This window comes from Hibiscus syriacus, unplaced genomic scaffold (assembly GCF_006381635.1).
Source record: "Hibiscus syriacus cultivar Baekdansim isolate YM2019G1 unplaced genomic scaffold, ASM638163v2 tig00111498_pilon, whole genome shotgun sequence".
NCBI lineage: Eukaryota > Viridiplantae > Streptophyta > Magnoliopsida > Malvales > Malvaceae > Hibiscus > Hibiscus syriacus.
Window position 1 is genome coordinate 172,040 of NW_024063104.1, and position 16,030 is coordinate 188,069.

The 16,030-nt window shown below is 36.2% G+C and overlaps 1 protein-coding gene across 1 annotated transcript; it reads right to left on the reverse strand.

Moving 5' to 3' along the window:
- Positions 1 to 1,423: 1,423 nt before the first annotated feature.
- Positions 1,424 to 6,073, reverse strand: LOC120163812 (receptor-like protein 9DC3). Its single transcript, XM_039173637.1, has 6 exons — positions 5,486 to 6,073; positions 5,377 to 5,413; positions 4,100 to 4,171; positions 3,611 to 3,901; positions 3,407 to 3,478; positions 1,424 to 2,834 (listed from the first exon to the last, which is right to left on the reverse strand). Exons 1-6 carry the CDS (start codon positions 5,999 to 6,001, stop codon positions 1,654 to 1,656), a joined length of 2,169 nt encoding a protein of 722 aa, XP_039029568.1. The 5' UTR covers positions 6,002 to 6,073; the 3' UTR covers positions 1,424 to 1,653.
- Between the last annotated feature and the right edge of the window lie 9,957 nt (positions 6,074 to 16,030).

The following is a 16,030-nucleotide window of genomic DNA, read 5'->3' on the forward strand; positions in this document are numbered from 1 at the left end:
CGGAACTAAAAGGTCGTTTTAGTAGGAGATTGCCGTGTAATCAGTCGTCGAGATGAAGCATTTACCTAGTTGTGTTGTACTCTTTTCCTCCAAATAAGTTTAGTGAGGTTTTTAATCAGGCACACAACTTAGGTTAAGGAATTGTACCCTTAATAAAATCAAAATTGTCCAGGAAAAAGAAAAGATTGCGAAATTTATGGAACCAGATCAAACAGAAATATTATCTGTATCTATTCATTTCAAATTTGAAAGTTCCTTTGAAATTGTTGTTTTACAACATCGTCGCCTCTGGTTTTGACAAACAGCCATAGATAAGATAACACTGGTGAAGTTGTCATTGTACAAAAAAAAAAAAAAAACTTTGCAGTAACTGGAGCAGTGACTAAGGTCATGCTTGTGGAATCAATTGGGAAGGTCAATCATGGTTCATTATTCATGAAAAGGTTGGTATTAAAATGTTTGCATTTGACTCATTTTTCTTTTTTTAGAGTTGTTTTCCACGAAACTCACTTAAAATTTATGAAATTCCATTTACAAGCTCAAGTGTTAATACTTTGATCTCCTAAACACATCAAATCCTTGACCTTGTCTAATTCTAATAAATTTCTTATGTATTCAACTCCAAATCCCTTATGTAACACATCAAACTCACAACAGAAATGGCTGTCCCTTGTTCCCATATATAATGGGGTAAGGGGGAAGTAAGATAGTAGGCTACCCCCAACACTAGGTTGAGAGCAGCTTCCGTAGGAGACCTCCAAATTATGAAATGCCCTCCATGGGACTCGATCCCACAACAGAGGTGAACCTAAACATTTGTTTGGAGGGGATCAAAATTAAATTATAAAAAGTTTAGGGGCTAAAGTTATAAAAGAAATACCTTTATTTATAGTCACTAAACTATAGAAAAAATAGGGTAAACTACCTTTATTTATAATCACTAAACTATAGAGATGATTATATTTTGACCATTGAACTAATCTTTTTATCAATTAGACTACTAAACTTTCACTTTGATTTCAATCAAGCCATAGAATGTTAGCTGTTAACGGAATTGCTGACGTGTTAGTTAAGCAAATTTTCTGACAGTCTTGTCTTAGTTCTCTAATGCAGGTGATGATGCAAGGGCAGGTTAGCTTTCCATAACTCTCTTTTTCTTGCTTTTGTAGTAATCCCCTATTTTTATAGTAATTAGTGCTATTTAGAATTAATGTTTTGTTAGGCTTGGGATGTGAAACACATTACTAAATGGCGAGCTTGAAGAGGATGTTTACGAGCATCAACCTCCTGACGTTGAAAGAGAAGCATCAGATGGTTCACAACTTATCTATAAGTTGCAAAAAAGCCTTATATGGGTTAAGGCGATCCCTTTGGTTATGAACCATTATTGAGGTTTAATGCAAGCCATTAATCTCCTCATCGTTTTCCCTTTGAATTGGCATAATTTAACATCGTTTTCCTATTAAGATAGTCATTACAAGATAGAAATACTCAAGGGAACGCTGCCATTGTAGAGGATGCAGGAAAACATAATACATACAAAAAAAGCACCCACGCGGCATATATAAAAAACATCTATAGAAAAGGGTCTGCCTACCACCATGCATTGAGGTTTTCTGCTCTGTCCACCGCTTGTTTTGCAACAAAAATCTGTCAACGACTTCTCTTTTTTACCTTTTTCGAAGATCTTTGTCGAACTCTTTCGTAGATCCTAATGAACCACAATGGTCTTCCAGTTGCAAATACAATGTATCCCGTACTCAGTCCCAGTACCAACCCACATCCATACCCCATCAATATTGAAAATTTCCAATTCAATCCATCATCATCGTCATCACTTTCAAATTTGGTTGGAGTTGCCTCATCATTGTTACAGCTTTTTGATAATGAAATCCCGCATAAACCCAAGTTTCCTATGTAGGAATCATTTGTGAAAGTATCAAACTGTTTGCCTTGAGGAATGGGTCCCGTGAGATTATTCTTAGAAAAATTTAACACTGCTAAGAACTTAAGATTGTTCAACTCTATCGGAATTCTTCCATGGAGTTTGTTTGATGAGAGATCCAATGATTCAAGCTCGGATATATCACCTAGTGATGATGGAATATGACCTGTTAAACAATTATGAGAGAGGTTCAGGACAATAAGTGAGTGAAGCTCTCCTAATGTCTTAGGAATTTCCCCGTAGAACTGATTGTTCGAAAAATCAATAGCTGTCCATATGGTTAGCAGTTCATCAAACTCAAATTCCGACCCTTTAAATGTAAAAGATAAACCAATGGCATAATTCCACACTCCAACTGCTGATCCGTCCGTCATGTACTCTGGTTTTTCTTTCTTTTCATTCGCTTCTCTAATGGCATGCAAATTTTCAAAAAACTTCCCTGGTAAATAGCCACTGAAGTTGTTATGAGAAATATCAATGAGACGTAAACGAGTGAAGGAAACTGTAACTCCTGAGCTCACCACTTCACCATAGAATCTGTTCGATCTCAGGATAAGAACTTGTAGTTGATCCAAATTTCCCAACCACTTTGGGAATGTGTCATTCAAATAGTTGTTTCCAACATCGAGAAGCTTCAACTCTTTGCAATTACCCAATGATCGTGGTAGTGACCCATCTACTTGGTTGCTGCTGATTCGAAAACTGTGTAATGAGCAACCTCTATCAAAATTTTCTGGTATTTTACCATGAAAATTATTCTTCTCTAGGTTTATATGTGAAAGAGAACTCATGTTTCCAATGCATTCTGGGATTTCTCCATCCAAACTATTCTTGTATAAAAAGAGAACCTTAAGGGAACTCAGATTGCATAATGAGGAAGGGATTGGGCCTTGCAGAAAATTTGGAATAGAGTTAGAATTATGAATTTGGATAATCTTTGAAACACATAAATAATGTTTGTGATGTAAAAACAAAATATTTTGATTAAATAATTTCAGGATTTATATGTTTGAGTTTAATATTTCTTTGCATAAAAAAACACAATGAAAGGGAAAATTTTAAAGCTTATTAATACTAGGGTAAACTACAACAAATACCACCGAACTAGGCGTTGTATCGTTTATACCACTGAACTTTCAATTTTGACAATTGTAGCACTGAACTTTAATTTTCGTTTCAATTATACAATTGGGCCGTTAAATCGTTAACAATCATACAAAACAACTTCAATTTAGTAAGGTATTTACATCGGCAGTAGGCAGCCACGTCATCGTGTCGTTAGAGCTTCAATGTTTCAGTGATATAATTGAAACGAAAATCATATTTCAGTGCTATAATTGACAAAATTAAAAGTCCAGAAGTATAAACGATTCAACGCCTAAAATTCAGTGGTATCTGATGTAGTTTACCCTTAATACTAACATGTAACCAAGTAAAAAGAAAAAGAAAATAATATTATACCTGTTAAGTTGTTATCAGAAAGTTCAAATTCCTCGAGAAAAGTCCAGTTTCCAATAACTGATGGAATTTTTCCTGGAATATATAAATAAATTTACTAAACATATTATTACGTTAAGAAATTATATAATTAAAAAAACTTTAATGGTAAATAACTCGTCTATTTCTTAAGTACATTATTAAAGCAGGACGAGTCATTTAACTTACCTGATAAGTAGTTTCGTTCGATAGAGATATACTTGAGTGAAGTCAAATTTGAGATCTCTATTGGAATAATTCCCTCCAAATAGTTACTATCCAAAAACAAAAAGTTCAACTCTTTGCATTTGAATAAACTCAATGGAACTCTTCCGGAAAGTTGACAGAATTCCAAATTAAGATAATATAATCGAGGAAGATGATCAAACATATTGGAGGAGAGATAACCAGAGAGATTGTTGTATGCCAGTGAAATATGCTGCAACGAGGAAATGTTGAAGATTGAATAAGGAATAGAACCTGCGCAATAAATAACCAGAGTTCACATTTTTGGCATAATGGAAAGAGATTACTTAAAACTATGATAGAATTCCCAAACCAAGAATTGTATCGATCCAAGCTTTAATCTTATTTCAAATCATCTAAACCCAATTTGTTGAAAAATGTTTACATGACTGATAGTAAAACTTGTGCAAGGGATGAAATATGATATCGTACCTTGTAAGTAGTTTTCAGAAAGGTCGATCTTTCTAAGAGAAGTAAGATTTCCAATAACTGATGGAATTTCACCTGTAACATATAAAAGAATTGTCTTAAGAAATTGTATTCTTCATTGAAGATTTGCGTTTTAAATGAAGTTTTTTTCCTTCCGAATTTTGATGTTATGACTTTGTTTATTTATGATAAAGTTTCTTTATGTTGAGCAAAATAATGAATTGTATAAGGGGAAAAAATAGAAATATGGTATTGTACCTTTTAAGGTGTTATTAGAAAGGTCAATATACTCGAGAAAAGTAAGATTCTCAATGATGGATGGAATTTCACCTGAAACATATAATAAAGTCGTAAAAATTTATTAATATTTTTCTACCATATCCTTAATTTCTTTGTTGAGCACTATATACATATGTTTTTCTTCCTTTCTTTCCCCTTAAACACGGAAAATCTATTCAATACTTTTACCTGAGAAGTTGTTATGAGAAAGGTCAATATACTTGAGAGAAGTAAGCTTTCCGATAATCGATGAAATTTCACCTGAAATATATGATTAAATCCGTCAAAATTTATTAATATTTGCTTATAAGGTAGTAGTTTAAGTCACAACGCTTATTGACAATTCATGCGTGATTTTATTTTCCTCTGATTAAGCGTGATTTTGTTTGAATCATATGTTCTTTCGTAAGGTACCTCAATTGAAGTTTTTTTTGTAATAAAATTAAATAAATATGATATATTATACCTGCTAATTTGTTATAAGAAAGATCTATGAAAATCAGAGAAGTCAAACTTTCAATAGCCGATGGAATATCACCTGAAACATATAATTAAATCCGTCAAACTTTATGAATATTTTTCTGGCAGACCCTTAATTTCTTTGTTAAGCACTGATATATCTTTAATATTTAAGACAATTGTTTACCTTCAAGGTAGTTGTATTCAAGATATAAAGACTGAAGCTTGGTCAAATTTCCAAATTCTCTGGGCATACTTCCCTCCAGAAAGTTGTTAGACAACGATAAAAACATCAACTCTTTGCAGTTGAATAAACTATTTGGAATTACACCGGAAATCTGATTCCCTCTTAAGTCTAGTGCTTGCAACTCAGACAAGTTCTCAAATATTTGCGATGGTAGATGTCCTGCAGTGAGATTATTTGTTGTAATTTTTTTCTATTAATGAGCACATTTGAGGAGAACACAGCTGAACAATAAGAGAAAAGGTAATAGAATAAAAGCGAACGAAACGCGTATTCAAGATCGAGAAAGATACGGAACCTGAGAAAGAATTATAATCCAGAATTAACCATTCCAAGCTTGATAGGTTTCCGATTGTTATAGGAATTTGCCCTTTGAAATCGTTTCTAGACAAGATCAGGCTCTCTAATTTTGACAAATTGCCCAAAGTAGATGGGATAACACCAGTGAAGTTGTTCATGTACAACAACAAGATTTGCAGTTGAGGGAAGTAACCAAACCATGATGGGATTTCTCCGCTGAAGCTATTGTTACCGAAGTTCAAATATTTCAGACGTTGCCAATTACTCAACTCAGTAGGTAAAGAGCCATGGAAACTATTGTGCTGAAGGTCGAGCGAGGAAAGGAAAGATAAATTTCCCAAGCGAGATGGGATGGTGCCTGTGAGATCCATACTCGACAAATTCAGAGCAATGACTCTGTGATGTCTGGATCCACAAGTGACACCAGTCCAATAGCAAATAGAGATAGAAGTGGACCAGTTGGTTGCTAGGAGGTTGTGGGGATCGTGAGTTATATGGGATTTTAGGGTTAAAAGGGAAGCTTGGTCAGTGGAGATGTTGGGTGAATTTGCAGACAGAACAGACCCGAAGGTAGCACACAGTAGCAGAGACATAAGAGAAGGGAGGATGCCATATTTTGCCATGAGGACAGAAACAGCGCCTGAGCTTAATACATGTCTCAGGATAGTTCGACACTTTATATACTCTGATTCTAAAGGATTGGGCACGACATCCTTCGACTCAAAATTTGAGTAGGAAAAACACACAATTACTGGGAACAAAAAAGAAAAAGCCAAAAATGCAAGACTTGGTCTCCAGTACATCAGTGGTCCATACATCTCATTGAGAATCTTATTTTGATCGAAATTAGACATTCTCAATCAGTATCATTTGTTACCTATTCTTCACGACTCCTCGATTCCCTCTATTAACCGCCATTGGAAAGGTACTAATTGAAATGAATGGGCACCCTTTCCAACAAGTAATTTCATATTTTGTCACCACTAGAAGACTTCAACTCTTTTACAAGTAAAAGACTGTCATAATCTCCTAGAGAAAGAGACAAGTGACCGGGCCAAAGACAAACAGTACATTGTTTATGTATCTTTTTTTCTTATATATCATTTTCTTTGTATGTCACTAGACATTAGATTGTTTCCTTTTGATAAACATTATAATATAATTGGTGCTGTATATATTATATTTATTAATCAAATGAAATAAGAATTTAAAGTTTACCTTATATTTTATGGTAATTTTTCTTTAAAGATCAAATAATTAAGTAAAGGAACAATTGAAGTCCAAGTCTAGAGTAAACACTAAGGGGTTGTTTGGTTCAAGGATTGTGGATCCCACATTCCCATGTTTGGTTGGCCGGGAATTTCATTTCCGGTAATGTTTTATTACCAATAGTAGATTTTTTTGGGTATATTACCGGGAATGTCATTACCTCCCTTCCCTTAGGTATTGTAACATTACCGGCGTTTTAGACTAAAATGCCCTTAAATTTTTATTTTTTTCAAAAATATCATTCTTCTGTCATTGAATAATAAAAATTATACGAAGGTTAAATTACAAATTAATCCTTAAATTATTTTAGATTTACAAAAAAAATCTATAATTAAAATTTTATATAAAGTTCAGGGGTTAAAATTTTTTTACCCTTTCATTAAACATTTTTTATATTTTTAATTTTGTAAAAACAATTATATAAATATTATGAATTTAATTTTTTAAAGAAAATATATAAATATTTTACAATTTGTAATATTATACAAATATATAATAAGGACAATTTGGTCAAATATACATTCCAATAATCTTTTATTCCTTTAACCAAACACGGTAATCTTACATTCCTGCTAAACCAACCAAACACAAAATACAACATTCCCAGTAATCCTATTCCCTGGTAATATTTTATTCCCACTGGTAATCTTACATTCCGTGAACCAAACGCACCCTAAAGGGACAAGACAACCTCGGTCTATTACCAAGACGTTGCCTTGAAAAGCATGTCAGTTCCAAATAAAAAGAAACACATGTTGTCTAAAGAAAAAAAATCTAAAGTGATTATATGATTTGGTAGGAATCTCAAGCCCCTCTTTCTATCTTTGTCTTCAAAAAGAAAAAAATCTAAAGTGATTATATGATTTGGTAGGTGATTGTCGTGTAATCAGTCATCGAGATGAAGCATTTACTTAGTTGTGTTGTACTCTTTTCCTCCAAATAAGTTTAGTGACGTTTTTATTCAGGCACACAACTTAGGTTACGGAATTATTGAAGACAAACTATAAATAAAACAGCTATAGAAAAGGACTTGCCTACCACAATGTTGGGAAATAAATCAAGTACAAGTAATTTCCCTATAGTCAGATTAGTGAGAATACGAAATAAAAGCGAAAAAATAATACCCGAAATTGATAACGGAGTTCAGCCAATTGTGTTTACGTCTCCGGACTGCTGCAGATCTTTTACTAAGAGAGAAAATTTACAGGTGTTTACAAAACACTCACTACTCACAAGAAAGCTCTCTAGTATTGGGAGAAAGAAATGATTTTTGGGATGGTTTTGAAGCTAAATGAGCTAGGGTATTTATAGTTGAAACTTAGGGACTAATCTTATAATTACCATAAAATACAATGTCTAAATGTGATTTATCCATTATTATTTTCAATAAATGATCTGCCAACCCATTGAAATTTTGCACCATTCGGTGCCTACCCGGCCTACATTTGAATTTGTTAATTTCATTTAGAAATTTAGGCGGTGCCCACCGTCCTTGACTTTACAATCTCCCACTTGAAGACTGATTTTATTCTGTCTTCACACCTTGATCAATGCAGCAGCATTTCTGGTCTCGTTATTCTAGCATGCCAACTGAAGCTGAACACAACTTCAGTTTTTCCGTGGTCACCGTCTTTGTCAACATGTCTGCCGGATTTTGAGCACCACTAATCTTTTCAAGTTTCAAAATCCCATCTTCCAGAAGAGACCGGATAAAATGATATCTCAATTGTATGTGCTTCGTTCTGGAATGAAAAGACGGATTTTTTGCTAGATGGATAGCACTTTGACTGTCGCAATATAATACATTGTTTTCTTGTATCTTGCCTAACTCTTCCAAGAAACTTTGGAGCCAAACCATCTCCTTGCTGGCTTCCGTAACAGCGACATATTCTACTTCGGTTGTGGAGAGAGCAACTATCTTCTGTAGTTGAGAAACCCAACTCACTGCAGTACCTCCTAGAGTATAGACATACCCTGTAGTGCTCCTTCTGATGTCAACATTTCCGGCTAAGTCAGCATCTACATAGCCTGTCAGTATCGTATTTCCACCTTTGAAACAAAGTGCTTTGTTTGTGGTACCCCGCAGATATCTGAGGATCCATTTGACTGCTTCCCAGTGTACTTTTCCCGGATTATTCATGTACCTGCTAACAGCTCCCACTGCATGAGCAATATCTGGTATGGTACAAACCATGGCATACATCAGACTTCCAATTGCTGAGGCATACGACACCTTCACCATGTGTGCACGTTCTTCCTCCGTCTTTGGTGATTGGTCTTTGGAGAGTCTGAAATGAACACCTAAATGTGTACTTACTGGTTTAGCATCTTGCATGTTGAACTTGGAGAGTACTTTGTTGATGTACTCAGCCTGTGATAACATCAAAGTCCCTGACTTTGTGTCTCTTTTGATCCTCATCCCAAGAATCTGCTTTGCAACGCCCAGATCTTTCATAGCAAACTGCTTCGACAATTTTTGCTTCAAGTTTATAATATCTTGCATATCTGAGCCTGCAACGAGCATGTCATCAACGTACAATAATAAAATAATGAAGCTGTTGTCGAACCTCTTGATGTAGCAACAATGATCTGCTTGGCATCTGGTAAAACCATTGCTACCCATGAAGCTATCGAACTTCTTGTACCACTGTCTAGGAGCTTGTTTTAAACCATACAAGCTCTTCTTCAACTTGCATACCAGGTTTTTGTTTCCTGCCTCTATGAAGCCTTCTGGCTGCCTCATATAGATTTCTTCCTCCAAATCACCATGAAGGAAAGCTGTCTTTACATCTAACTGCTCAAGATGTAAATTTTCTGCAGCTACAATTTTCAACACCAGTATGATTGTAGACAGTTTTACAACTGGAGAGAAAATTTCATTGTAGTCAATACATTCCTTTTGCTGAAAACCTTTGAAAACCAATCTTGCTTTGTAGCGTTTGCTCCCATCGTGCTCTTCTTTGATCCTGTAAATCCACTTGTTATGGAGCGCTTTCTTGCCTGGTGGTAATTCAGCTAATTCCCACGTCTGATTTGACATAAGCGAGTCCATCTCATCTTTCATGAAGGACTCCCACTTGACTGAATCCTCCACTTGCATTGCTTCATCATAGCACTCTGGTTCACCATTGTCAGTTAGCAACAAGTAGTGCAAAGAAGGAGAATACCGTTGGGTTGGTTTAGGAATTTTGGAGGAGCGTCTCAGTTCTGGTGTGCCTGGTTCTTCCTCTTGAACTGCTTCAGGACTGATCTGAACATCATTTCCAGAAATCTCCTCGAACTCAGTAAATTCCTTTGTTTCAGCTTCGGTATTACTTGATTCTGCGGTTGACCTGTCTTTGTACATCACATTTTCATTGAAAATAACATATCTGCTTCTAATGATCTTCCGATTTTCGTAGTCCCAAAACCGGTAACCAAACTCATCACCACCGTAACCAACAAATACGCATTTGTTGGACTTGGCATCAAGTTTACTTCTTTCAGCAGAGTTTATGTGTACATAAGAAATACAACCAAACACTCTTAAGTGTGAAAGTTTTATTTCTTTCTTGCTCCAAGCTTCCTCTGGTATTCCACCATCCAAAGGAACTGAGGGCCCACGGTTGATCAGGTAAGCTGCAGTGTTGATAGCTTCAGCCCATAGAAATTTGGGCAATCCGACATGTATCCTCATGCTTCTGGCACGTTCATTCAGAGTTCTGTTCATACACTCTGCTACGCCATTCTGCTGCGGTGTTATGGGAACTGTTGTCTCCATCTTGATCTCATTGTTTGCACAGAAATCTCTGAATCTCATTGTTATGGGAACTGCTGAAGGTCGAGCGAGGAAAGGAAAGATAAATTTCCCAAGCGAGATGGGATGGTGCCTGTGAGATCCATACTCGACAAATTCAGAGCAATGACTCTGTGATGTCTGGATCCACAAGTGACACCAGTCCAATAGCAAATAGAGATAGAAGTGGACCAGTTGGTTGCTAGGAGGTTGTGGGGATCGTGAGTTATATGGGATTTTAGGGTTAAAAGGGAAGCTTGGTCAGTGGAGATGTTGGGTGAATTTGCAGACAGAACAGACCCGAAGGTAGCACACAGTAGCAGAGACATAAGAGGAGGGAGGATGCCATATTTTGCCATGAGGACAGAAACAGCGCCTGAGCTTAATACATGTCTCAGGATAGTTCGACACTTTATATACTCTGATTCTAAAGGATTGGGCACGACATCCTTCGACTCAAAATTTGAGTAGGAAAAACACACAACTACTGGGAACAAAAAAGAAAAAGCCAAAAATGCAAGACTTGGTCTCCAGTACATCAGTGGTCCATACATCTCATTGAGAATCTTATTTTGATCGAAATTAGACATTCTCAATCAGTATCGTTTGTTACCTATTCTTCACGACTCCTCGATTCCCTCTATTAACCGCCATTGGAAAGGTACTAATTGAAATGAATGGGCACCCTTTCCAACAAGTAATTTCATATTTTGTCACCACTAGAAGACTTCAACTCTTTTACAAGTAAAAGACTGTCATAATCTCCTAGAGAAAGAGACAAGTGACCGGGCCAAAGACAAACATTACATTGTTTATGTATCTTTTTTTCTTATATATCATTTTCTTTGTATGTCACTAGACATTAGATTGTTTCCTTTTGATAAACATTATAATATAATTGGTGCTGTATATATTATATTTATTAATCAAATGAAATAAGAATTTAAAGTTTACCTTATATTTTTATGGTAATTTTTCTTTAAAGATCAAATAATTAAGTAAAGGAACAATTGAAGTCCAAGTCTAGAGTAAACACTAAGGGGTTGTTTGGTTCAAGGAATGTGGGATTCCCATGCATGTTTGGTTGGCCGGGAATTTCATTCCCGGTAATGTTTTATTACCAATAGTAGATTTTTTGGGTATATTACTGGGAATGTCATTACCTCCATTCTCTTAGGTATTGTAACATTACCGGCATTTTGGACTAAAATGCCCTTAAATTTTTATTTTTTTCAAAAATATCCTTCTTCTGTCATTGAATAATAAAAATTATACGAAGGTTAAATTACAAATTTATCCTTAAATTATTTTAGATTTACAAAAAAAAAATCTATAATTAAAATTTTATATAAAGTTCAGGGGTTAAAATTTTTTTACCCTTTCATTAAACATTTTTTATATTTTTAATTTTGTAAAAAATTATATAAATATTATGAATTTAATTTTTTAAAGAAAATATATAAATATTATGAATTTAATTTTTAAAGAAAATATATAAATATTTTACAATTTGTAATATTATACAAATATATAATAAGGACAATTTGGTCAAATATACATTCCAATAATCTTTTATTCCTTTAACCAAACACGGTAATCTTACATTCCTGCTAAACCAACCAAACACAAAATACAACATTCCCAGTAATCCTATTCTCTGGTAATCTTTTATTCACACTGGTAATCTTACATTCCGTGAACCAAACGCACCCTAAAGGGACAAGACAACCTCGGTCTATTACTAAGACGTTGCCTTGAAAAGCATGTCAGTTCCAAATAAAAAGAAACACATGTTGTCTAAAGAAAAAAAATCTAAAGTGATTATATGATTTGGTAGGAATCTCAAGCCCCTCTTTCTATCTTTGTCTTCAAAAAGAAAAAAATCTAAAGTGATTATATGAATTGGTAGGTGATTGCCGTGTAATCAGTCGTCGAGATGAAGCATTTACTTAGTTGTGTTGTACTCTTTTCCTCCAAATAAGTTTAGTGACGTTTTTATTCAGGCACACAACTTAGGTTACGGAATTATTGAAGACAAACTATAAATAAAACAACTATAGAAAAGGACTTGCCTACCACAATGTTGGGAAATAAACCAAGTACAAGTAATTTCCCTATAGTCAGATTAGTGAGAATACGAAATAAAAGCGGAAAAATAATACCCGAAATTGATAACGGAGTTCAGCCAATTGTGCTTACGTCTCTGGACTGCTGCAGATCTTTTACTAAGAGAGAAAATTTACAGGTGTTTACAAAACACTCACTACTCACAAGAAAGCTCTCTAGTATTGGGAGAAAGAAATGATTTTTGGGATGGTTTTGAAGCTAAATGAGCTAGGGTATTTATAGTTGAAACTTAGGGACTAATCTTGTAATTACCCTAAAATACAATGTCTAAATGTGATTTATCCATTATTATTTTCAACAAATGATCTGCCAACCCATTGAAATTTTGCACCATTCGGTGCCTACCCTGCCTACATTTCAATTTGTTAATTTCATTTAGAAATTTAGGCGATGCCCACCGTCCTTGACTTTACAATCTCCCACTTGAAGACTGATTTTAATCTGTCTTCACACCTTGATCAATGCAGCAGCATTTCTGGTCTCGTTATTCTAGTATGCCAACTGAAGCTGAACACAACTTCAGTTTTTCCGTGGTCACCGTCTTTGTCAACATGTCTGCCGGATTTTGAGCACCACTAATCTTTTCAAGTTTCAAAATCCCATCTTCCAGAAGAGACCGGATAAAATGATATCTCAATTGTATGTGCTTCGTTCTGGAATGAAAAGACGGATTTTTTGCTAGATTGATAACACTTTGACTGTCGCAATATAATACATTATTTTCTTGTATCTTGCCTAACTCTTCCAAGAAACTTTGGAGCCAAACCATCTCCTTGCTGGCTTCCGTAACAGCGACATATTCTGCTTCGGTTGTGGAGAGAGCAACTATCTTCTGTAGTTGAGAAACCCAACTCACTGCAGTACCTCTTAGAGTATAGACATACCCTGTAGTGCTCCTTCTGATGTCAACATTTTCGGCTAAGTCAGCATCTACATAGCCTGTCAGTATCGTATTTCCACCTTTGAAACAAAGTGCTTTGTTTGTGGTACCCCGCAGATATCTGAGGATCCATTTGACTGCTTCCCAGTGTACTTTGCCCGGATTATTCATGTACCTGCTAACAGCTCCCACTGCATGAGAAATATCTGGTCTGGTACAAACCATGGCATACATCAGACTTCCAATTGCTGAGGCATACGAAACCTTCACCATGTGTGCACGTTCTTCCTCCGTCTTTGGTGATTGGTCTTTGGAGAGTCTGAAATGAACACCTAAAGGTGTACTTACTGGTTTAGCATCTTGCATGTTGAACCTGGAGAGTACTTTGTTGATGTACTCAGCCTGTGATAACATCAAAGTCCCCGAATTTGTGTCTCTTTTGATCCTCATCCCAAGAATCTGCTTTGCATCGCCCAGATCTTTCATAGCAAACTGCTTCGACAATTTTTGCTTCAAGTTTATAATATATTGCATATCTGAGCCTGCAACGAGCATGTCATCAACGTACAATAATAAAATAATGAAGCTGTTGTCGAACCTCTTGATGTAGCAACAATGATCTGCTTGGCATCTGGTAAAACCATTTCTACCCATGAAGCTATCGAACTTCTTGTACCACTGTCTAGGAGCTTGTTTTAAACCATACAAGCTCTTCTTCAACTTGCATACCAGGTTTTTGTTTCCTGCCTCTATGAAGCCTTTTGGCTGCCTCATATAGATTTCTTCCTCCAAATCACCATGAAGGAAAGCTGTCTTTACATCTAACTGCTCAAGATGTAAATTTTCTGCAGCTACAATTTTCAACACCAGTCTGATTGTAAACAGTTTTACAACTGGAGAGAAAATTTCATTGTAGTCAATACCTTCCTTTTGCTGAAAACCTTTGACAACCAATCTTGCTTTGTAGCGTTTGCTCCCATCGTGCTCTTCTTTGATCCTGTAAATCCACTTGTTATGGAGCGCTTTCTTGCCTGGTGGTAATTCAGCTAATTCCCACGTCTGATTTGACATTAGTGAGTCCATCTCATCTTTCATGGAAGACTCCCACTTGACTGAATCCTCCACTTGCATAGCTTCATCATAGCACTCTGGTTCACCATTGTCAGTTAGCAACAAGTAGTGCAAAGAAGGAGAATACCGTTGGGTTGGTTTAGGAATTCTGGAGGAGCGTCTCAGTTCTGGTGTGCCTGGTTCTTCTTCTTGAACTGCTTCAGGACTGATCTGAACATCATTTCCAGAAATCTCCTCGAACTCAACAAATTCCTTTGTTTCAGCTTCGGTATTACTTGATTCTACGGTTGACATGTCTTTGTACATCACATTTTCATTGAAAATGACGTCTCTGCTTCTAATGATCTTCCGATTTTCGTAGTCCCAAAACCGGTAACCAAACTCATCACCACCGTAACCAACAAATACGCATTTGTTGGACTTGGCATCAAGTTTACTTCTTTCAGCAGAGTTTATGTGTACATAAGAAATACAACCAAACACTCTTAGGTGTGAAAGGTTTATTTATTTCTTGCTCCAAGCTTCCTCTGGTATTCCACCATCCAAAAGAACTGAGGGCCCACGGTTGATCAGGTAAGCTGCAGTGTTGATAGCTTCAGCCCATAGAAATTTGGGCAATCCGGCATGTATCCTCATGCTTCTGGCACGTTCATTCAGAGTTCTGTTCATGCGCTCTGCTACGCCATTATGCTGCGGTGTTATGGGAACTATTGTCTCCATCTTGATCCCATTGTTTGCGCAGAAATCTCTGAATCTACTATCTCTGTACTCTCTTCCATTGTCAAACCTCAACCGCTTGACTTTTAAACCAGTCTCATTTTCCACCATGGCCTTCCATTTTCTGAAGTTATCGAAGACTTCTTATTTCTTCTTCAGGAAATAAACCCACACCTTCCTTGTTGAATCATCGATGAAGGTGACATAATATAGTGAGCTTGCAAGAGATGGAACTGGGGATGGTCCCCATACATTAGTATGAACCAATTCTAACCTTTCTTCCTTGGGTGTCTTGACAATCTTTGCAAAACTGACTTTCTTTTGTTTGCCAAAGATGCAATCCTCGCATAGTCCGACATCTACATTCTTTAGATCCGGCAGCTTCCCTTTTGACAGAAGTATCTTCATTCCTTTCTCGCTCATATGGCCAAGCCTTTGGTGCCATAGGTTTGATTTTCCATCAACATCTGCTACTGCAATGATATTCTCTAAATTTGAGGTTACATAGAGAGTACCAGTCTTCTTACCACGGGCAATGATGAGTGCTCCTTTGGTAATCTTCCATTCACAGCCTGAAAAGGTTGTACTGTATCCTTCTCCATCAAGCTGTCCTACAGAAATCAAATTTCTTTTGAGACCATAAATATGTCTCACTCCTGTCAGCTTCCATGTGGTCTGATTTGGCAGCTTTAGTCGGATATCTCCTTTTCCGACGATCTTCAAGGTTTCATCATCAGCAAGATGAACCTTCCCAAAATCACCACTGACATAGTTCTCCATGATTTCTTGGCATGGCGTGGAGTGGAAAGATGC

Bases quoted from the DNA above. Each gene is read 5' to 3' on its own strand.
- LOC120163812 (XM_039173637.1), bottom strand. From the start codon at position 6,001: ATGGCAAAATATGGCATCCTCCCTTCTCTTATGTCTCTGCTACTGTGT. The intron at 5,414-5,485 runs TTAGAGAGCCTG...AACCTATCAAGC, and splicing joins CTTTGGGCAATTTGTCAAAA to TTGGAATGGTTAATTCTGGA. The intron at 2,835-3,406 runs GTATAATATTAT...ATTTTCTGCAAG, and splicing joins TTCTGATAACAACTTAACAG to GCCCAATCCCTTCCTCATTA.